Source organism: Biomphalaria glabrata, chromosome 5, assembly GCF_947242115.1.
Source record: "Biomphalaria glabrata chromosome 5, xgBioGlab47.1, whole genome shotgun sequence".
Classification (NCBI taxonomy): Eukaryota; Metazoa; Mollusca; class Gastropoda; family Planorbidae; genus Biomphalaria; species Biomphalaria glabrata.
In genome coordinates this window covers 44,743,447-44,767,210 of record NC_074715.1, presented here as the reverse complement: position 1 = coordinate 44,767,210, position 23,764 = coordinate 44,743,447, and the positions used below count along the sequence as shown (strand labels likewise).

General features: G+C 31.9%; 2 protein-coding genes across 6 annotated transcripts; one reads left to right on the top strand and one right to left on the bottom strand.

The window, feature by feature from the left end:
* The first annotated feature begins 98 nt into the window (after window positions 1–98).
* LOC106064807 (uncharacterized) lies at window positions 99–19,679 on the top strand. 5 transcript variants are annotated; one of them, XM_056029446.1, is made up of 26 exons: window positions 99–269; window positions 4,894–5,021; window positions 5,497–5,632; window positions 5,929–6,053; window positions 7,045–7,113; window positions 7,589–7,698; window positions 8,137–8,270; window positions 8,952–9,082; window positions 9,402–9,494; window positions 9,593–9,748; window positions 9,971–10,113; window positions 11,027–11,141; window positions 11,650–11,757; window positions 11,889–12,062; window positions 12,673–12,863; window positions 13,472–13,641; window positions 13,796–13,967; window positions 14,169–14,427; window positions 14,879–14,997; window positions 15,108–15,240; window positions 15,338–15,454; window positions 15,732–15,875; window positions 16,020–16,100; window positions 16,203–16,307; window positions 16,418–16,588; window positions 16,693–19,679. In XM_056029446.1, exons 4-26 carry the CDS (start codon window positions 5,940–5,942, stop codon window positions 17,959–17,961), a joined length of 4,278 nt encoding a protein of 1,425 aa, XP_055885421.1. In that variant the 5' UTR covers window positions 99–269; window positions 4,894–5,021; window positions 5,497–5,632; window positions 5,929–5,939; the 3' UTR covers window positions 17,962–19,679. The 5 variants fall into 5 exon arrangements, with proteins under 5 accessions (XP_055885421.1, XP_013078887.2, XP_055885418.1 ...); XM_013223433.2 differs by having other exon boundaries at window positions 5,493–5,632; XM_056029443.1 differs by lacking the exon at window positions 99–269 and adding an exon at window positions 319–337 and having other exon boundaries at window positions 5,493–5,632.
* A 974-nt stretch (window positions 19,680–20,653) lies between these two features.
* LOC106064840 (PAT complex subunit Asterix-like) lies at window positions 20,654–23,759 on the bottom strand. Its single transcript, XM_013223467.2, has 4 exons — window positions 23,498–23,759; window positions 21,956–22,055; window positions 21,532–21,629; window positions 20,654–20,966 (listed from the first exon to the last, which is right to left on the bottom strand). The coding sequence occupies exons 1-4, from the start codon at window positions 23,545–23,547 to the stop codon at window positions 20,900–20,902; spliced, it is 315 nt and encodes a 104-aa protein (XP_013078921.1). The 5' UTR covers window positions 23,548–23,759; the 3' UTR covers window positions 20,654–20,899.
* Between the last annotated feature and the right edge of the window lie 5 nt (window positions 23,760–23,764).

The following is a 23,764-nucleotide window of genomic DNA, read 5'->3' as shown; positions in this document are numbered from 1 at the left end:
TACACTATGACTATACAGGACTATATATCTATACTTTCTAGACTAAATCTAGACGGTGAATGTTTTTATATTTCACTTATCATCAGTTTATAAATGTGTATGTTTATTTGATTTTGGGGGAGTTTATCTATCGTACTTTCGCATCATTTTCGCTCAGTCGCCTCAGTTCATACTCATAGATATGAAAGATCTAGATTCTATATCTACAATCTGATCTGCAAAACGATTTGCATATTTAAAGTAGACTATAGATCTACATCTAGCTAAATGTAATTATTCTAAATTTAGTTGTCAAAATTTCCGATAATCTCATTAAATGTAAATCAAGAAGTATACAGTAAGACTGTAAGAGTAATTATCATTATGATACAGTACTATACTTATAAGATTATGATAGTAATGATACGCAGGATACTGTCATTACAGTCATAGTATTGATTACTGATAGTTATGATAGTATAATTATCATTTTTTTATTAATCAATTGAATCATGATTATCATGTCAATTATGATAGTTTTAGTTACTGATAGTATGATTACTATGAATGATACTTAACTTAGATTAGATCATTAGATTGATTAGATACTATCGACACTATCGTATCATAACTATCATTAATCATAGTATCAATATACACTCATAGACTCTACAACTTACATACATTGAATTTGATAAATAATGATACAAGACAACTCTCAGCTACTCTAGACCAGTGTTTCTCAAACTTTTTTGTCTGCCGGCAAAGTAAAAAAACTACAAAAATTTTGCGGCACACCACGAAAAGCAACAGTTGTTTTATAATAAAATGATAAATTATTTGACTTGTTTTTAAGTATTACTTACTATTACATTCGATATGGAAGGTGTGCTTGTTTTTGAGAGAAAATGCGATCTAATCGAGGCTCTAAAGTGGATAGACAAACTCGCATTTCATCGTCTATTGTAAGAAGTCTCTCTCTTTTCTTAGACTTGATTTCAATCAGTACTGAAAATCCAAATTCACAAAACCATGAAATATAAACTGATTGCAGGATATAACTTATTGATTGAAATCCAAAACATGAATAGACTCTCTTTCACAAAATTTAACTTAAGAACTGCATCATTTTTTAAATCAATGAGCTGCTCTTCTTCTTCAGTTGTAAGATTTGTAGCTTCATTGTTTCCAAATGGAGAGCTAACCCATCCATATTCAAGACTTCCAACAGTTGGGAAGTAATGCTGAATGCTGACTGCAGGTCTGTCAAAGAATACAGAATTTCGGGGGGGATGGGGGTGATTTCTTTAGTTGAAGCACATTCATTGTAAGTAGGAAAGCAGTCGAAGACTCCTTTCGAGTTCTTACTTTGCCTCAAAGACAATTTTTCACCAAATGACTTCAGTTTTGAGGATGCAGTGATGATGTTTTCTGATGGTCCTTAAATTTTATTTGTCAAATAAATCAGAGAGAAATGTCACCTTAACCACCTGATCTTGTCATGAATAGAAAATCCAAAAATAGAAAATCCAAAGTCTTTTTTTTTTAGCCTCCAAGAATGAAATCAGCTCGGCCTTGAGTTGGACGACACGCTTTAACACTTTCCCCCCTGGAGAGCCAACGAACGTTGTTGTGATACAGGAGACATTTGTAGTCTGAATCCATTGCTTAACAGAGCTGAGAGAAAAGTTGGGATGCAAGCGGTCGAGATTTGATGAAGTTTACAACTTCAATCACTTGGTCCAGAACAGACATCAAATCTTTCGGCAAAGACTTGAAGGCAAGAGCTTCTCTGTGGATCATGCACTGAACAACTAATACATTTGGATTTTCTTGACGCACAAGAGTGACGAATCCCTGCATGGAAGAACAGCCATTGGTGCAAACGCTGACACAGTTTTTCCACTGTAGTTTGAAGAGCAAAATGTTTTCATTCATCACATTGAAAATATCTTCGCCTTTGGTTATAGTTTGTAAGTCTTTGCAAAATAAGAATTTGTTGACAAATTTTTCATCCTTTAGGAATCGAATAAAAGCTAGCAGCTGGGCTTTGCCGCTAACGTCAGTGGATTCATCAACTTGAAGAGACCACAGTAGTCAGTCATGTCGAAGTGTTCGAAGATTTGATCTTGTAGATCTGACGATAAGTCTTCAATTCTGCGCGAGATAGTATCATTTGACATAGGAACTTTCTTAATTTTTTCGGCGGCATCGGGTCCTAGAATAGTTTCAACAACTATTGCTAAAGCTGGTGCAATGACTGATTCAGTCTCTGTGTGGGCATTCTTGCGCTTTGCTAATAACTGAGCAACCTTATAACTTGCAATCAATCCCTTTTCTGGCAGCTTTGGGTAGTTCGTAAGTTTCTTAACTTGTTTATTTTGTTGAGCCCTGATGTTTTCAAAGTATTCCTTCGGTTGCGCTTTTACTGCTGGATGTTTAGTTTCCAAGTGTCTCTTCAATTTGCTTGGAACAAGCGCCTCATTCGATAGAGTTGCATTGCAGATCATATGGAATGACATTGGAGAATCTTCAGGTCCAGAAGATATGAAATCATTTCCGATGTAATCTTCTTTGTACCTTGGTTTGGTTCCTTGCTTTTCATTTAACGCTTTCGCAGTTTCATTCTTGCTAATGTATTTCTCCATGGATAACAATGAATAACGCTTAGTGATAACTTGTTCTAATTAGCATACACCTAAAAATTTACATGAAACGCATCATTTATTATTATCGTTACTAATTCGAAAATTGCTGTGCGTCTGCTTAGGCGGCGTATATTTTAGTCATTGTAATAATATAAGTATAGTGGAAAATTTCATAACCTGAATGGCTAACACCCCTTTCCGTCAAAATAGAGTGATTCGATTTTGCAGGGCAGAGAAAATGGGAGAGTGCGGACTACTATTACTGGACGTTACAAGTGGTGATGTCGCAACGTAAAATAAACATTTAATATTAGGTAGACCTGTGTAACGCTGCACGTATGGCGTTCTGAAAACTCCAGCGGCACATCTGCAAATCTTCGGCGGCACACAGTTTGAGAAACACTGCTCTAGACTCTATATTCTAAACTAGATATAGATTCTATTTCTCTTCTCTAGTGAGTAGTCTCTACTAAAATGATGAGTACTTATTAAGTACTACAATAGTACCATAGCCGCCACAGGGTCTATAAGTTAATTAGACTTAGACAACTCTGTGTTACATAGTACTAGTATAGACTCTACTCTAGATCTATCATACATTTATTTTATATTATAGATGTATATTTATTTTATATTATAGATGTATACTATAGATCTAGAGTCCTACTCATAGAGGATACTTTTATTTTCTTTACTAGTGGCTACTTAAAAGTGACAAAAGTAAAATTCACTCAGTGCCAGTAGTGTCAGTCACTAGTTACTGTGTGTGTGTTTTTCTAACATACAAAGATTTTTTTTAGATTATATATGACAGGACAATGGCCCTTGAAGCCCTGGACCCAATCACTAATCATCACTCTTCCAATGGAAGCAATTTACAACTCTGTCAAAACTAACACCATCAGCCTCATAAGTTATCCCAGCAAAGTCCTGTCACAAATTATATTTAACTGATTAAGACTAATATTTAAAGGCAAAATTATATATCAAAAGGAAAAGCAGGTTTAAGACAAGGTTGCAGCACAACAGAACAAATCCTAAACCTCAGGATACTCTGAGAGAAATACTTTCAACACTATTTGAATCTTTTTCATGTCTTTATTGATTTCAAGAAAGCTTTTGTCAGAGTATGGCATGGGGCACTCTTTTCGAGAATATAAATAAAAACGTAACAAAAGTAATCCAGAACCTCTATAAGCAGATCACTAGTGCAGTGTACTTCAAAAATGATATTGGGAATTGGTTTAAAACCACAGTTAGAATCAGTTAAGGCTGCCTACTTTTACCCTTTTCAACATCTTCCTTGAAAGGATAATGGAAGATGCTCTCGAGGGCTATGGAGATGCTTTAAGCATTGGAGGCAGAAGAATTACTAACTTGCGCTTCGCGGATGACATAGATTGTCTGGTAGGAACAGAAGAATAGCTGGCTGGCTTGGTGATGCCAAAAAAACACAAATTTTGACCAATAGCCATCAGTATTGGAGGTGAAAAGCTGGCAAGTGTCAGTAGTTTTAAATACCTTGGAGTTATTGTCTCTCACAAAGGAACCAAACCTGAACTACTAGCCAGAATTGCACAGCCCACAGCAGCATTTGCATAGCCCTTGACATTAAAATCTAAATAATTGCACCCCCTGGTCTTGGCTTTATTCTTATATGCTTGCGTATCTTGGATGCTGACTACAGAACTAAAGAGTAGGATTCTAGCAATGTAATTGAGATGCTGCAGAAAGATCCTAGGTATCACATACATAGACTGCAGCACAACTGAATTACTACAGCGATAGGATCCACTGTTAAATAGAAACACTATAATTAATAATCATAAACAACACCAACGCTCTAAGGTCAGATGCATGGGTGAATTTATCTACAAACTTTAACACACATGAGACATAACATTACAACATTCACACTCTTAGTCAAGGGAAATCATTCAAGATACTCATATAGAGAGTGTCAACGTTAATAACAATTTCTATTTTCTTTTTTTTTTTCCTTTCATTCTTTCTTTCAATGTTAAAAGCAAAAATCCTGAATCAGAAAAAAAATTTAGAAAAATCAATCGAGAAGTAGAATAGTACATATTATATTAACAAGTGTTTAATACATGACAATAGTACAAAGAAAAAGAGTTGTATAAAGCAAGATTACTATAAATCAAACAACTCTTAGCTCTTGAACATGACATAATGTTGTTTTCTACATTAGCTTCTATAATTCATTGAAATTTTGTCATATATACTTATAATTTTTATTTTTTAGACTCAAACAATTTTTTGAAGTCTTCCTCTGAGGACACATAAGTGTGTTGTTGCTTTAAGAAGAGAGCATTGACCATTACTTATAGATAACGCCACAAGTTGTAAATCATCACAATGTAGAATATAGAGGTAAGTGTGTGTTATTATCATTCAGTGACTGCAATTGTGATATAATTGCAGATGAATTACTGAAAAAAAAAACAACTTAAGTACCATACAGTTGATTAGTAAGCTACTCATTAAAGTGAAGTTTCCATTGATAGTATACTGGCAATCTCATTGCTGTCCCATTTTCTAGAGCTTTCTTTTCTTTTTTATTTTGATGCCATTTAGCTTAGATGTGTCCCTTTTAAATAATCTTCAAATAAGATATTTCAATATTTCTGTATTACTGTATTTTCTGTCAATATCTGTCATCTATATTCACTTATAGTCTCTGAGTTTTATAACATATATAATGGATTACGGACATTAAAGATTACTGTAAACAATACTTTCAATTAGCAGTCTTCAATAGGCATACAATACCAATAAAAAAAAATGTTGACCACAAAATATTTTGCTTAAAATTGTAAACAAAAAATGTCTTCTTTAAACCAGGTAGTTCTGGGAATCTGTCCCTATCCTTCACTTGATTAAAAGAGGCTGGTTCAAGAAAATGACTTTATTTCCTATGAAAACGTTGTCTTGGGCTAAGCAGTAAAAACAGATAATGAAGAGAAGAGAATGTAAAGGATAAGGTATGTATTTGTATTGTAATAAAAATGTTTTGATATACCGGTACTTGAGTGTTTATCTTTTAAATACCATATTCATGCTGGTCAGTCATCAGATAAATATCATCATCTGATATTGAACTTAACACATTGTGTTTTCTTTTTTTTTTTTGCCTTCATTATGGATCATTTTTTAAACAGATAATAGAAATAATTAGTTTTAGCAATAATGTTTTTATTATTATTGGCTAAAACACTATAGGTCAAATGAATCAGTAAGTTCAAAGGTTAAAAAAAAGTAATCTTTTCTTCCCTTACAGCTGCTGTTAAAATGGCATGCGCTTCAGCTAAGCAAGCAGCTCAACCCCAGCAGAATCAGGTCAAACTATTTATAACTTCCTTCAGTGATGAATTTTTTGCGGAGAGAGATATTCTTCGCAAAGAGGTAACTAACAGTAGATTGTGTAACAGTTACATTACTTTTTTGACATTGTGTTTCATGATCATTCTTTCATTTATTTAACTATAAAATTTATCAAGAAAAGGACAAAAAACAATCTGTGCACCTTCTAGCTTCTAATATAGTAGAATGGAGTATTTACTGGATGTTCACAGGTCTTTATTGTCAATCTTCTTTCAAAGAAAGTATGCTTATAGGTCAATATATGAATTAGCCATGAAAAAATGACTGCATCAGGATTGTGTTCTTAATCATTAAACTAAATTTATTTTTGGAAATATGGGAGAATGAATAAGCAATAGAAAATTAGTTTCCAGCCAGTAGAAATGAAGAAATTAATTTTGAGTAGAATAAACCAAAAATGGACAAGCTCTCATCCAAATTGAAAAAAAAAAAATGCCTATTACAAGCTGTCTCGAATTGACCAACATATAATTTTTCACCTCAGAACCGGACACAGCAGAATGAAACAAGCTGAAAATTAGTTGTTTTGAAATTTGCTCTTGTGGAGTGTCACAAGGGAATGCCAACCATTTCCTCAAAGCTGCATACTTTATCAAGAGGCCTCTTTAAAGAAAACTACATGGAGAGCTGTTTGATCTGGAAATTATTGCTCAATTCATCTCAGAGGAAGAAGAACAATATTTTTGGAAATGTCTAACATTATTATATTTTTTTAAGAGTTTTATTTTTCATATATGTATTGTATATATAAATCCAGTTAATGAGGTCACATCATTTTTGTTTAATAACTAGTTGGCCTGTTTAAAAGGACGTGACTCATTTTACAAGAAGGTTTCAATACTGGAGGAATAAATGTCTTTGATAAACCAAATTCGATTATATAAGATGATAATGACATCATCTTCCACAAATTCAGAGTAGACTTTTTTTTTTAATCAATTTAAACATCTTGAAGTCTGAATCTAGATCAACTTTGTCGGATCTACACATAGCTCTTTTTGTCCATTTCTAGATCATTCCTGCTTTGAAGTCATGGTGCGATGAGAAGAAACTCAGCCTGGTGGAAAATTTCATCAAATGGGTAAGGAATCCTTCTCACATACCTACCAGCTTTCACCCCACTATCTCTGTGTTTGTGTGCATTATTTGTAAATGTTCTTACTTAAAACAATTTTAAAGACATACCCAAAATGCCTTATAAACATTCTGAGCAGAGTTTTGGCCATGAAAGTAAACAGACTAGGAAGATGCAAATGATTAAACAGAAGATTGAACTGTTAGATATGACAAAAGAGGGTGGAAGTTGGCCACCATTATAGACTAAACGTATATGTAAATTAAAACCATACACAACCTTTATCAATGTATTATTTATCGCACTTTCCTGTCAGAAAAAGTGTTTTTTTCTTTAGATAAACTTAAGTCTTACAGTTTGTATATGTTTGATATGGCTTCTCTCTCTGTTATCTTGACCTAGTAAAACCTTTTTTTTTAAATTAATATCACTGTATTCTTTTATTACATTGTTTATTATGTGTATATAATATTGTTTTTAGGGTGGGCGGCATCCTGATCAAAGAAATGTTGCAGAACTAGAGAGGCTTCAGACTAGCATAGAGAATTGTTATTTCTCAAGCATCATGCCCATTTTTATCAATATTACAAGGTAGACTATTTCAAGGGATTGAGACGTACAAAGTCTAATTACAATTAATTGTAGAAACTAAACATTTTTTAATAAATGATGGTATCTGTATAATTTTATTATAAAAATATTGTTTCTTCTCACCTTACTGTGGCTATGCTAATAAGTTAAACTTTAGGAAAAGATTGCAAATAATAGCTCTTTTTTTTTTTTTAATTTTTATAGTTTCATTAAATTGTTGTGAATATCTTGGCTTTTACACATGGTTTACAGTGGTTTACAGTGATTGAAACCTTATGAATTTCATAACCTCATTTTATTTCATTTAATTAAATAGTTTTTATACATGATTTACTTTGGTGAATTCACAACCCTGTTTATTTCATTGAGGTGGATAGATATTTTTTTATACATAATTTACTGTGATTAAATTCGTAAACCCATTTTATTTCATTTAAGTTCATCTTTGGGATGGGTACCACTATGGGGCGATTACTCTGAAGAGATAGTGGAGGACTACCAGGAAGCATATGGCCTTCTTTATGAAGATTTGGAGCTCTTGTCATCTGCTTTTAAGGAAGATAATTTAAATTGTGAGTATACTGTCTTATTATTAACTTGATAGAAACATTCTTCAAATATTTGCACTAGAATTCCTGGTCTAGAAAGTTTTTTCATAATTTTTTCAAGTTTCATATTCCATAATAATAATTGTTTTGAAGAGCCTGATATTGGTGGTGGTGCTTATTTCCCTAGATCCCCATGTGTTTTTAGCTGATGGAAGGCTTCTAGAGCTGGCAAAAAAAAAGAGAAACAGAGAGAGATGGTCAACAGATTATGTGTGGTGCCCCAATGTTCTAGAAGAATAATAGACTGGTGATGGAAGGAATATCCTGTCACATGAGAACAAATTAATACTTATCAAGTCCTCTCTATTGTCATGTTTCCTTATGTAAAAAGAGTGAGAAAGGTGTTATAGTATTTGTTCTGTATTGGGTTTTGGGGCCAGTGTCATTTTTCAGGCTTCTTGATAGAGTATGCAGCTTTGAAGGACATGGTTGGCATTCTCTAGTGATGCTCCACAAGTGCAGATCTCACTCTTCCTTAGTATTTTTTCTTTCAGTGAAAATAAGACTCTATCGCTTCCTTTTCAAATGTCAAAATGGATATATATATATTATATATATTATATAAATGCATACTTTCATTTTTAATAGACTTATCTGGTAGTTGTACTAACTAGATCTAATATTTATATCTTGGTTTTATTACAGCTGTTTATTTTATTAGAGATGATACGTTTATGTTAAGTCTGCCAGATGAAGAAAGATTGTGTTTTGCTCAAAGTAGTTCTGCATCTCAGAAAATATGCGCTGACCATGACAAAATTTCCCAAAAATTTCCTGTAAGTTCTTAATTTTTAGAAGTTTTCTTCAAGCGCTTTATTAAACTTTAACCTTTGAAAAATTATCAGATTAAGGAAGAGTATTTAGTTAGGGGGCTATGATGTCCAGGATATTTGGCTTCACCCTAGGCTGATTAAGCAGTTAATTTCTTGGGTTTAGTTTTTGGGTTTAAGTAATCAATTTCTTTTTAAATCTTTTTTAATTAAAAGAGTATTTAAATTATAAATTAGTTTTAAAGACCAAATATTTAGTTAGGTATATAAGTCAAAATCTCAAATTCTGTTATGTCTGAGAGGGATTATGTAACTTTTGTTTTAGCCACATCGTGTTCTTACGTACACAGTTGAATATATAGGTATGGACTACAGAAAGAGACCAGTTTTAAAATTTACGGATGATTTCAAGCAAAAGGTAAAATATTTTTTTTATTTTATTTAGAAACAATGCTATTAATTTTAGAAATTTATTTTTCATTTTATTATGTGTTTAATTTTAACACTCTGTTTTAGATTATAGATTTTGTACAGCAGAGAATTGCATTTGATTATTGTGGTGAAGAGAGACCTCTAGCAAGTCATCCTGATGAGTATGCCAAGTTGGCACATTTAGAATTTTTACATTCTAAGGGCAAATGTGTTTTAGGAAGAGATAATCTAGTGCAGCAGGTAATGTAACTTTACAATATAATTTTTTTAAAGTAAAACTATGAATCCAAACCTTTAACATCCCCTCTTGCTGAAAACATCACTATCACTTAGATTTTAGATATAGATTTTTTTGTAGAATTAAATTTTGATAATTCTGCTATACAGAAATGTTTCCTAATCATCTTTGTCAGTATCCATTTTTGTAACTTGTTTTGTTTGATTTTTTAAATCTATTTTTAGATGGAAAATTATATAGTGAAAGAAGAAAGAGACATACCATTGATACTACTTGGGGCTTCTGGTTCTGGTAAAACCTCAGTGATTTGTCTGGCAGCGAAAACAATTTTAAACAAAATTGAGCAAGGAGAATTAAATGCATTTGGGTATAAACCAGTTCATCATTTGCACTTAAATCTTGACTGTTGTAAACTTTGTTGCTTGTTTTTTTTAATAAGAACAATTTTAGCTCAAGAGAAATCTTCTGATAATTAAATTATGATTTACAATATTTTTTTCTTTACTCTGTGAAAATGGAATCATCATGTTTTTGTAATGCCATACTTATAATGACTTAATATTTATTTTTAAAATACTGTAGGGATAAATTTGTACCAACCAAAGTTTAAGATTTATACTTTATATTATATTTATTCACAAGCTACAATTAGTATCTATACATACTGAAACAGACAGCCCATTATCTTAGTAGGATAGTCTACAGCTTCATCTTTCAGAAAGCAAACCTATAATCTTCTTCGTTCTCTTTAATATATTGGAGTGCTTAGATGAGTTGTCCTATATCTGCGATGAACAGCGCAGTGGTTTCCAGATCTGGCAGTTCTCCATATAGTATTTGTTCTGTAGGGTTTTTTTGGGGCCAGTGTCCTTTTTTGGGCCTTTTGATAGAGTATGCAGCTTTGAAGGACATGGTTGACATTCTCTAGTGATGCTCCACAAGTGCTGATCTCACTCTTCCCTAATTTTAGCTTCCAGAACATGTGTTGTCTCATTCTGTTGTGTCCAGTTCTAAAACAAAATATTATATGTTGGTCATGTCAGAACAGCTTGTAATTAGCATCATTTTTCTTGAACTTTGGGTAAGAGCTGGTCCATTTCTCAGTTATTCTACTCTATTTCATTTTTCATTCCTACTAGGTAGAGAGGGATTTTTTAGTCTTTCTCCCATCTTTAGCTTCTTCATTGCCTTTCTATTTCAATGTGGCCTAGGATCCTTACCCTATAAACAATTTATAGGTCTTAACTTATTAGTTCTAAAGAATTTTACCTTGTCTGCAGTGATAAAGTGACCAAATGGAGAGTGTTTTATCATTTTGTTGGGGCAGTGCCTGGATCAACATCACTGGAACAAATGCTAAAAAGATTATTGAGAGAAACAGGGATGACTAAAAAGGTACTAGATTGACTTGTTTATTTACCACGTCACTACAAGGATATCTAGAACATTCTGGTCAACCTTGTGTTTTAATAGTGTTATATACATACATTTATTCAAAAGTAGAAATAAAGTGAAAAATAAGTTTGATAATAAGGTTGGTCCATATTATATTGTTTTGTTTGTTTTACATGTTTAGGATGTTTCTTTAGCCTCCAACAGGAGACATGGAGACAAAAGTCCAGAGTGTATACCACACAACCAGGCAGTCATTGAAGAAAGTCCTACAACTATTGAATTAAAACAAAAATGTTTTAATTGATATAATTATTGAGACAGTTAACTGAAAAAGGGGCATAGCTACATTCATGCCACATTAATAAACTTTTATCATCAAATATGTTAATTTCAGTGTGTTTTGTTTTTTCTCTTATTTATACTAGTACATATAAATGTAATGGGACAAAAGAAGATCAAATTCAGTTTTGTTTATGTTAAAAATATACCTTAATTAAATTTGTTTCAGAACTCCAATTGTGCCAAAGATTTAGACTCAGCAGCACAGATGTGTTGTAGTATGTTGTCTAATTTGAATACTGACCCACTCATAATATTTTTGGATGCGGCAGATCAAGTACATACTTTTTATTAGATTTACTGAAAAAAAATTGTTTATAGTGCATAATATTATTGAAGCTTTATAAAAAAAATTTTTCCAAGTCAAAAAAAAAAATTTAGCAAAGATTTTTCTTTTATATACCGTAGTTTACCAAAGAGCATGGAGCTAGAATCATCAGCTGGGTACCACGGAAACTTGCTCCCCAGGTTCGACTCATCATCTCCATGGTAACAGATACAGAAGTTCATAAGGCATTATTCTGCAGAGAAACTAAACCAACTGAGATTCTTGTCACTCCATTGGACAATAATTCAAAGCAGGTATATAAATATATAAAGTACATTTTTTTAGATTTTAGGTATAAAGTAAAAAAAAAAAAAGTATCCACTTTCAGACATTGTGGTCAGATGATGTAAAGGTAATCTGTTTCTGTGGCCTACAGTTAACAAGGGTGTCATGTGGCCAGCACAACAACCAACTGCCTTTACTTTTCCCCAACTAATGTCAGGTACACATTAGAGCTTGGTGGACTCAGAGGAAACCAAGCGCTTTACAGCTCAGCCACCGCGCCTTCCACTATAGTATTTTCTCTCCAGTATCTGTGTGAAATTACTTTGCTGCCTTTAGGCACTGGAAATAGAATTCAATTTGAGTTAAATCAGAAATAAAATTCATAGTTTATATCTATTATCCTTTTGACTTTGTGCTCAACTGAAAAGTAAATACTTTAACAATGAACAATAAAGTGTACAAAAGAAGTCTATAAAATAATAAGTATTAGTCATCACAAAATTTCCTTTTTTTAAAACAGAAATATTTAGCAGCAATATATTATCATAAGTTCAAAATAGTTAGAAAACTAAAAAAAAAAAAAATAAGATAAAGATAGGGAATCAAACCACTTTTGAGCCTTTTAAAACTTTTCCACAGGGAATAGTTGAAGAGATTTTGTACAAACACAGTAAAACAAAACTGACAACTCAACAAATGAGATGTTTGCTGGACAAACCTCTGTCAGAAAACCCATTGTGGTTGACACTGGCCTGCCAGGAGTTGAAGCTAGTGGCAGGTGAGGTAAACATCTCCACAAAAATAAGCAAGCTACCTGATAGTCTGCTGATGTGAGTAGGTCAAACATTTTTTCTACATAGTTATATTTTAGTAGTGGATATTACACAAGATGGCTAAGTGATTAAGCTTACAGGCTTTACTATATCCTAAAGAGAAGCTGGTTCATATCCTTTTGTAAACTTTCATTTGACCTTTTTATGTTTAAAATACATGACTGATATTTAGACCCAGTGACTAGAGAGCTCTACATCATTTACAGAATGAATGTGTTGACCTAAGTTTTTGAACAATTTAGACTGGAACAAAATGATCTACATAAATTTACCTAGTTTGGCTTGACCTAGAATCTTATTTCGTTTGAAACAAACATCTTTATCATGAAAAATGCTTTGACATTTCAAGGCCAAAAAATGAAGAAAATCAAAATGTATCCGCATTAATTATATTTTATTGATGTTTGTATTATTTGACTACATTAGATGTGGCAAAATATCCAGGTTGCAACTGGGTTTGCATGGTCTTGTAAAAATAATGTTTGGTATTGTCCTATTATATTTTTTTAATGTTCAAGTATCAGTATCTTTAAAAAAAACAACAGCATAATTAAGACTTTGAGATGAATTATGTATTTAAGACATTCTTTTTCTTGTTACATTAGGTTGTTTGATGAGTTACTCCATAGGCTTGAAACAGAGGAACAAGGAGATCTTCTAGTTGGCACTCTTTGTTTGTTGGAAGCCTCTGCCGCAGGTCTGAATGAGACAGAACTCAGACAACTTTTAGCTGATGACACTATCATAAAACCACCCTCACCATTTGAAGAAAAAGGTAGAAACTGTCAATATTTCAATCATTTTTTATTTAGCTAGTGTAATGTTTCTATCATATAGTTTTGCAAAAAAAAAAACTTTAAAAAGTGAAGCATGATTTAGTGCCTATGATTCTGCAAACTACTTGATTTCTTATTGTTATGCATTAACAGAGGAAACAGAAGGCAGAGAAAAAGATAGCAACAAAGAGAAAGGAATGTTAAATGAGGAGAAGTGGAAGACAGTTTATCAGACGCTTCAACCTTTTCTTCGTCCCTATGGAGATAGCAGAGAGGGTAGACTTGACTTTTATCATAGAGCTCTGAGTAAAGCTGTTAGAAAGAGGTGATCATTATTGTATATTCGTTATTCTTAATTTTACCATATCAAAATTTATAGGCCCATTACTGTTACAAAATGTTATATTGAAAACTGATAAAAACGTTTCCTGATAATTAAAAAATATAATATATTATAATTAAATATAATGCATATTCTGTAGGTAGTAAATTTAAAATATTCAATTAAGTTCACATTTATTTACAGATATTTAACTGTTACTCTAGAAGATGAAACCTCATCAGGCAAAGCAGAAAAATCCAGCACATATTTCTTTTGGCACTCAAAACTGGCAGACTTTTTTCGCTATCATAGTGATGTGACTCGCATGGTGGAAGAATACCCTTACCATCTGGCATGCTTAGATGATAAGTTTCACCTTGCTCAATGTTTGTGTGACTGGCGTGTTTTTGATAGATTATATCATGAAGAATACAGCTCACAATTGATGGCATATTGGCGAAAGGTAATTGATTTTCTAAATTACATTCAATGCTAATTTTTCTTTCTTTATATAATCAGTCTCAAACAAATTTATCATGTATTTTTGCCTTCTTTATCTTAATGAAAGGGAGAACGTCATAATCTCTATTTGTGATCAATAACATTTTTTATTGTTCTCCAGTTAGCTATATTCTTTCTTTAAAATGATTTTCTGAAGCCAGTGGATTTATATTCTTTGCTGATGCAGTCTATGTCTAACTCAGTAATTCAAACTTATATTATTACTTGAGCTTATTAAATAAATACATTTTAGTAGTTGTTGTTTTTTTTAATATTTCTTTGGCTTGAGCCAAAAGCTACATTTCAAAGTAACTACTTAAATGTCATGGGAGAATGAGAAGGGGTTTGCAATCCTTATATCAATTTCTTGTTTTATTTTGATTTATATAATGTCCCCCTTTTTTTTACCTAAGGTTGGCCCTATCTCAGAAATGATCTCCAGCTATGAAGCTGCTCTTAAGGTTTTTGAAGAGGCGGATTCAGCTAATGAAGCCGCTGTCTCATTAAGATATGAAAAAGTCTGCAGAGTAACGTATGTACATTTATTATTTCCTAATGTTTATTTTAAAGTGTATTAATTTTGCCCAATAATAAAAAAAATAATTTTGCCGGTGATGAATTATTTTTTTTTGTCTGCCTCAGTATTCAAGCAGGTAAACATCAGGATGCTTTGGAGCTTTTGAAAACTGCCATGAAAATTGAAGAAAAAGAACTTGATGCTAGACCTCACAGAATGGTGGAACTTTATGCCCTGATGTCAGAAATATATGATGAAGTAAAGCATTTAACTTTTTTTTTTTATTTGCTAAAGCACAAATATTCAGAAATAAAACATGCAGTTTGCTAATATTGTCATGTGTAAACTGTTTCAGAAACTGAAGCTCAATGATTTTGTATCAAGAAGCCAGTTACCAGACCTAAGGAAGACCATACATTATGCTAAAAAGTCAATACATATTAGAAAAAGCTTGCCAGGCTCCTATCATAAAGTATGTTTTTTATTATTATAATATATTTTAGCACATAGTAAATGAAATGGAAATTAGCATTTAGTTGGGGGGTTTTTATTTAAAAATTAATGTTTTTAATGGAAATCAAATTCTTGATGAGTTGTGATAAGTTAAAATTATTTTATAATGATTGTAGTAGAATTAAAAATATTGAACTTGTGATCATTATGTATATAATTGGTGAATATATTGGTAAATAGATCATCTTTGAATTGAGTACATATAAATCTCATGTGTATCATATTTTATTTTCCAGTTTAAACTAGGAATGTCTTTGATGAGGTTAGCTTTCAACATGAAAAGCTGGGATGCATGCGGTGGTGGCTCTGAACTGACTGGTCCTGATGCTGTAACTGAGGGCAACAAGTACATTGATCGGGCATTGAAAATATTTATGGAGGTTTTTATTTTTTTTTTCTTTGATACTATTTTAGTCTTTAAAGAAAATCATCTTCAATGGAATAAGTCTCTTTAATCAATAGAAATTATGTCTGTTTTGTCCATTAAAGATACCCAGTTGTAAAAATGAGATTTTCTTTTTAAGCTAAATGACATGGGCCATTATGCAGAAGCTTTAATGACTAAAGGTGTCTTGGCACCTCGTGGAAGTATGGAACAATTAAAGGCAAGTTCCAGCTTTGTAATTTTTATTTATCTTGTAATATCATTTTTTTTTCCTTAATTTTTATGTATTTTTGATGATTTTTATGATTGTGTATTTGTTCAGCTTTACAATCAAGCAATGGAATTATGTATGCAAATGTATGGAGAGCTTCACATACTCACATCAAGGCTGTATATAAATATTGGCATTGTATATGAAGATAATAAGGTAATACCTGATGTGTTGTTGTTTTTTTATTGCATAGTGTATTAATGTTCTGATATTGCTTTTCTTTCTCCTGAAACTACAAAAAAATAAATAAATGCTTCTTGTTCTAGGATTACAAAAGATCTTATCAGTATTTTAAAAAATGGGCTCGTCTCAGTGAAGAAATCATGGGCCCAGATCATCCAAAGACTTTGAGAGCAAAAGGAGTTCTCCGAGAGTCTCGTTACAGACGGATTGCCATGGAGCTTGGAGAATGGGTAGATGATGATGAACAATTTCAGGCAAGTCAATTACTTTTTTTCCCCTCATTAAACTTAATTTTTTAGAGTATTTGTTTTTATTGAAAAAAATTTAATTTATATTATTTTTATTTAATTTCATTCAGGAAGCAGAGGAAGAAGAAGAGCGATCAGAATCGTGTGAAATGGAACACAGCTATGATGACACAGTCAACAATATTTTGATAGTAAGCCAAGATGAAACCACCCTTGAGGCTTCTCAGTCTGGCCAACTTGGCGCAGGAGATGGCAGAGCTGACACAGCTTCACAGCAAGATGTAACCTCCCCTCCCCTGTTCAATATTGTTCCACTTTTACCTAACTCATATCTCAGTTCAACATCATACCTTAGCCCTCCATCTCCAGGCTTAGAACGCATCCGCACATCTTCTGACACAAGGTGGCAGAGGAATCACCCAAGAGATCCTTCAAGTTATTCTAGGGCCAGATTAGAAAGAAGCAATGCAATTCGGCGTGGGAATCCTTTACACATACAACCGCAAATCGATGATTTACGAGATCGTGGTGATAATTTGCCAAATTCATCCCCTCCACCACCATCTGGCTCTGACAGTAACCAGAGATCTTCAGCTGAAAGATTTGATCTTGTTTATCAGTTTGATAATTTGTTGAGAGAATTTTCTTTACAGAGAGGTTTGTCCTCAAGGGATGATCCAAATGCAGGGGTCTCCCAGTTCTCTCAGTATCATTTCAACAGCCCTTTGTCAACATTTGAATCTCAATCAGATCTCAATAGAACACTTTTAAACAGAGTAAATGATCAAACACAAAATGATGCTCTTGCCTTGGATGCCAGAAGTGCATCGTTGGCCCAGGAGACCAGATACCCATATACCCCAGATGTTGTGTCCGCTCTCAGGGAACATGAATCATTTAACAGGTTTGTCTCCAGAAGTCATCCAAGCTCTGGGCTCGAACTCTGTGAAAATAGGTTAGGGCTTACACCCAACAGCTCTGGAGAAAGCATTGGCCAAGTCTTCGCCAATGGCTATGTGCCATCTGATGAGGAGAACGAAAATGATGAAACTTCTGATCACGAAGGACATTCCGACAGTGAAAACTTTTATGATGACAATTTTGAAGACTATGACGAACATTACATTATATCAGGTGATGGGACAATAATAGCGGATGAGTTTGCTACAACTACAGAAGATGATGAGGAGAGAGAAATTATAGAACTAGGTTTAAGTGAAGAAATGGACAATAGATTTAGTAATTCAGATTCCATTGAATTACCAGTTGCTAATATGGCAGTTGATAACAGGTTTGTGAGTGATGATGACGTTGAAGAACATGACGATGAAAATGAAAGGGAAGAGCTGAATGACAGTGTAAATTACCACAGAACATAGCACAACCTCAATCACCATTTTAAATTTAATCTTAAGAGCATTTATTTATTTGTTTAGTCACTTATCCAAACCTCCACAGCCACATTATTTACACATCGTCATAAAAATAAAGCCAAGTGATATTTAATTTATACATGTATTTTTTTCCTTTCTGATTTCCATAGCTTTGAGAAATAGTTCAAAAATATTTTTCATTTTTTTTAAAATATGATATCAATTCATAATTTGTGTGGGATACTTTTGTTTTCTTTTGTACATAAATCTCTTGTGTTTTAAAAACTATGTGTGATACTTTTATTGATCCCTTTTAGTGCATAGCAATCACATATCTCATTTGTTTCACATGTAGAATTATTGGATGCCCGATTGATGAAATAAAAACAAAATCAGTATTAAATGAGCTTGTTGTATTTTACAAGCTGAATTCATGGATGAAAATAAATGGAGTGAAAATGTGCTGTCTGAAAATCATTTTGTATTTAATTTTGATTACAAAAAACAAAAAGACAAGTTATCAAGTTAAAAGAAAAACAATCTCCATGTATTTTTTAATCAAATAAAGTAAAGATTACCCTGTTAGTTAACAATGAAAATGAAATACTAATACTACTGGGAATTTGTAGAAGTAGAATTTTGTTGACATTTTTGAGTTATCCCCCAACTCATCATCATTTCATCTCTGCCTGTGGTCCCTTCCTCCAGGCATCTCGGTTCTGGGCGAGTCTCTCCAACTGTCCCCACGTCTTGCCCATCTGCTTGGTATCTGCTTCCAAATCGCGGAGCTATATATTCCTGGGCCTTCTCCTCTTTCCTTGGGGGTTCCAGCCTAGGGCTTGCCTTGTTATGATGGATGCAGGCTTGCGAAAGAAAAAAGACAAAGATCCCCCGACTAGATTTATTTAATTGATAGCTCATTATCTTTTGTTGGTGAGAGTTTAGGCAGTCAACTGCTGTGCTGTCCTCATTAGGCATAATAAGAAAAAATTAACTGCACTTAATCTTCCTGATAGATCTTAAGACTTTATTTTCTCTATCTTCACTACCATTTATCATTACAAAGAAAAAGGTACATGTAACTAACTTTTGTATGTGTTGCAAGTTATGTCAATTAGATTGTAATATTATCTACTCAAACAACAGAAATTATTAAATGTCAATACTAAAGATTTTGACCTAGAAAAATGCTATAAATGTTTTATTTTCAAAACAGTAATATTTTTTTATTTTCTTCAATCTTTTGATATGGCACCCATCATAGTCAACTATTCGATGTTTAGTTACTTTTCCTACTTCAAAATACATAAACTGTTGCTTAATATTTGTTTCATTCCAAAACATGAAAAAACAATTTGATTGTTGCAAAATTAATTTTATGTGTTGAGTTGAAAAAATAAAAAGGATAACCTTATTAACAACGAAATCATACTAGAAAAATGATGGTTGTGACTTATCTTTTAATATATCTATATACATGTTCCCGGTAGGAAAAAAATGTGTATTTGAAAAATTAGACCTACATTCATTTCCATTTTTTTTAAATTGACAAAGTTTCATACAAATATTAGATTAGTTACTCAATGCTATGATAATTGAAACTTTCATGTTACAGTACATACTTTATTTATGCCAATATTGTTTACTTATTTTAATTCATTGTTTACTATTTCCTTTTTCTTTTAGATCTAGTCATAAATAATAGTATTAAAGAGATTATTGAACCATTATTTATTATAAAGTGTAATTTTGTAAACACACCTTTTCCTGATTTTAATATATTAATTAATCACACTTTAATGAAAGGCAAAAAAAAAAAAAAATAAGGTAATTTATCGAAAAAAATATTGGATTGGTGGTTTATGACATGAGTAATCAAGTCCTTTAAAAAATTTATGATACACCTACCGCATTATTATTGCATTTTCTAAAGCGTCAAAATACCATCATTATATTATGTTTTGGCATTTGGAATTAAATTTAAAATTATTTCATTATGAGAAAAGTCATTTAGATTATCATAAAATCATCTTTCTGTAGTTTAGAAAGACATTTTGATATTGCTGCTAACTTTTGGAGGCTCAAGTATTTATGAAAATGAAGAAATCAAAGGAGGTAGATGAAAGTATTAAGAGAAACTTGAAAATGAAAATAAACATTTAGATAGACTACATCCTGCACATTTTGAATAAATAAAGCTTTAACAAGAACCTTTGATGAAGCCTAAAATGACATGGTCTTTAAATTAAAAGGCTAATTTTTTAAAAAAATTTGCCATCCTGAAAATTCTTGATATGTTCATATAATAAGACCTTGTGAAGACCCTGACACTGTAAATGTTTTTAGCCTATAATTCATAAAATCATTTTGATCAACTTTATCATTATAGAATATCATTTCACTTAAATTAATCAAACAGTAATAATAATAAAATAAAAAAGCTTCTTGATATCAGTTTGTTGCCAGCTGAGGAATACAGTTAAGACAGAAATGATGGGCACAAAGGAGAACTGGAATGTGTACAAAATATTACTTCAACCTTACAAATGTGGAAAGGAGAACCTTGGTTGGAACATAATGAAACGTCCAACTTTGAGTTAAAAAAATTTTTATACTGTTTAAACCATTTAGCCTTCTTCCCAGAAACAATTCTCTTTTTAAAGCTGTGTAGACATCAAACAAATGAAGAACATAAAACTTTTAGTTCACATAATAAATTTAATACAAATAAATGTTTTTTTTCAAGTCACAAAGTTCATGATAGAAAACTACTTCCATTACAATAACAATTGACCTACAGCCTTGAGTTGATTCTTTTGAATGAACAGCATCAATATGATGCTAAACATTTTCTGTCTGGTTAAATAACACTGTTTAGAACAGCCAATGAAATCTAATTACGTACATTATACAAATACACATTAACAGAACTGAATACATTTCTTCACCATGGAGGTTGCATTGGTTGAGGATTCTGTAAATATGACATCACCACGGCAGATATTGATAACCTAGAAAAATATATAATTAAATGAATAAAAGACAAAAAATAAAATTAATCATTTACATAAAGTAATGAAAGCACGTGGGAAAGCAGATGTAATCAAATAGTCTTAGAAATAGACAAACTGGCCTTAGAAAGACGAGTTCTCTCTTTTTGGCATAAACTACTATTTCTTAATAATTTATAAACAACTAGAATAATTTTATTGATAGTTTGATATTTGTTGATAAGAGTTTAGGCAGTCAGTTGTGTTGTCCTATCAGCAAATGTAAATTTAGAGAATGTACTAAATCTACCTGATAGATCATAAAGGAAACTTTTTTTAAAGGGGAACATTAACTTTTTTTTTTTTATATCTTAAATAATATTCCCCTTTAAAAAAAGTTTCCTTTATGATCTATCAGGTAGATTTAGTACATTCTCTAAATTTACATTTGCTGATAGGACAACACAACTGACTGCCTAAATTGGTCCAACTATTTGCCATTCTCTGCAGAAAGTAGTTATGAGTTAGACCTAAAAAAGTACTATGCCTTACTAAAATGTAAAATTAGGTGTATAAATTTACTTACATAAAGCTACTCAACATTTGTTTTGTGTCATCTGATGTTCGGGAGTTGGCAAAACTAATAAATGAACAATATACAGCTACCCAGGCACACCATTTAAGCTGAAAAATACAATTGGCTTTGATCAGTCATTGCAAATTAATGTAACCTGAAATGATAAATAAATATTAATTTAATCTTCTGAAAATAATAAATTGTAATTCCTTTTTTTTTTGTGCAGTAGTTTTTATGTTTACTAATTCAGCTTTGGCTTAGTCATTAAATAGCAGATGACTTAAAAATGTAAGAAATATGACTTGACTTTATGAGTTTCACAAAAAAAAAAAAAAACTCTGACAAAATTTATTTTTTGTACTTTTTAATCTTTAATTGTTTCAAAAAAATACTTATCTTGAGAGAATTACTAATATTTTCCAAATCAACTTACCTTCATCATAAGTCCACACATACTAAAAATCATTCCAAGAAGATTCATATAATCAGGTGTAGGATCATCTGCTGGGCCTCCACTAGGCTGTGCCTTGAATCTTGTTAAACAAAAATAATAAAGAAATAACCACACTATAAGTTTTTGATGACACATTATCATTTATTTGATTATTACTTGAGAAAAAAAAATGTTTAAAAATAAATAGATTTATGTCATTAGTCTGAGTCCACCCAACTCTAATGGGTACATGACTTAAGTTGGGGAAAGTAAAGGTGGTTTGTTGTTGTGCTGGCCACATGAAACCCTGATCATTAACCGTTGGCCATAAAAACAGATGACCTTAATATCATCTGCCCCATGGATCGCAAGGTCTAAAAGGGAAACTTTACAGTATAAGACTAAATTTAGTTTATAAGCTAAAATCTTTCTAGATCTTCTAATCTTATCTTTTAAATTACAAATGTTCCTTCAAAAAAAATAATAAATTACGCCCTATGTAATTATGATGGTATATTTTTTACTTCATTGTTCAGTACACTGGTTTCAACTATATTTTATAAATAAACATCAAGACTCTGAAAGAATTCATTGCTTCTAGCTTGATTAAATCAAGCTGGAGAACCAAAGAAGCCACCAAGAACGTTAGAGATACAATTTTAAAAAATTATAGACACACTGGAGATATTAACTGGTACAGATGAAAACTCTTCTACTATATGTGAAGTGGTTGGATTGTTTATTGCTATGCAGTCTTTTAATTTTCTCACCTACCTTGGGGGTTTATTAACTGAAATAAACAACATGCAAGTCTACCTTCAACTAAAAACTTTATAAGACATTTTTAACTACTAGTCAGGAGGAGATTGCTGAAGCCAGTATAAAGAAAGAGTAAAGTTCCCCTTTCAGACCTTGCAATCTATAGGGTAGATGATGTAAAGGTCAGTATTGCCTTTACTAAAAACATGTGCTTCAGTACAGATCCTCAATGAAGTTTGGGCCAAAAAAAAAGTTGAAAATTCTGTATAAAAAAACAAGAAAGAGCAACAGAGGGAATTCTATTCTTTCTTGGAATGGATTGTTTTAGAGTTGTTTTCCTGATTTGAGCAACTTCATAATGTGGCAGATAAATATATATATATAATAATAATAATATGGAATCCTCAAATCCATGCCATATCAATATTGATAATCAATGATAATCATAATGCTCCAAACAACATTAACAAAGTGACGCGTTCAAGGAAGGAGAATTTGATGAAATGTTCAAAATATAAGAACCTCCTCTACTCTATATTCTTAATAATAATATTGTCATGAATAATAATTAATATTGACCTGAATGTCCTAATCTAATCCTAAATTGGCTGAATGGCCTTAAGTCATAAGTTAAGTGGCTTAAAAGGTAAGTTGCCCGGTTACTATAGAATCTAGAATACTCTAGATCTGGTCACATAGTCACCTCATATTGAATAGATCTATCTAGATCTAGCTATTATAATTATATTTCATTAATTAATTTCATTCAATTTTTAAGTTCACCTCGTTATTTTAGCAGGTCTTTTTGGATCACTAGAATTTGCTGTCTGCATTCTTTAATTATGTTGAGGAATAAACTAAATAATAAATTGTGTTCAAATGTCTATAATGATGAAATGTACAGTAGATGATGTAGATCTGTATCCGTACACTTTTTTTTTTGAAACGTAACTAAACTCAAGATCTAGATCTAGATCTATCTATTCTAGACTCTAGATCTATAAAAATATATCTAGAAAATATATTCTCGATCTGCTTCCGTAACATCAA

Coding starts and splice junctions, on each gene's coding strand:
- LOC106064840 (XM_013223467.2), bottom strand. CDS start 23,547: ATGCAGACAGCAAATTCTAGTGATCCAAAAAGACCTGCTAAAATAACG. Junction 21,630..21,955: donor TGTGTGGACTTATGATGAAG/GTAAGTTGATTT, acceptor TGTATTTTTCAG/CTTAAATGGTGTGCCTGGGT. Junction 20,967..21,531: donor CAAATGTTGAGTAGCTTTAT/GTAAGTAAATTT, acceptor ATATTTTTCTAG/GTTATCAATATCTGCCGTGG.
- LOC106064807 (XM_056029446.1), top strand. CDS start 5,940: ATGGCATGCGCTTCAGCTAAGCAAGCAGCTCAACCCCAGCAGAATCAG. Junction 9,749..9,970: donor GAGATAATCTAGTGCAGCAG/GTAATGTAACTT, acceptor ATCTATTTTTAG/ATGGAAAATTATATAGTGAA. Junction 15,876..16,019: donor CATTGAAAATATTTATGGAG/GTTTTTATTTTT, acceptor TTTCTTTTTAAG/CTAAATGACATGGGCCATTA.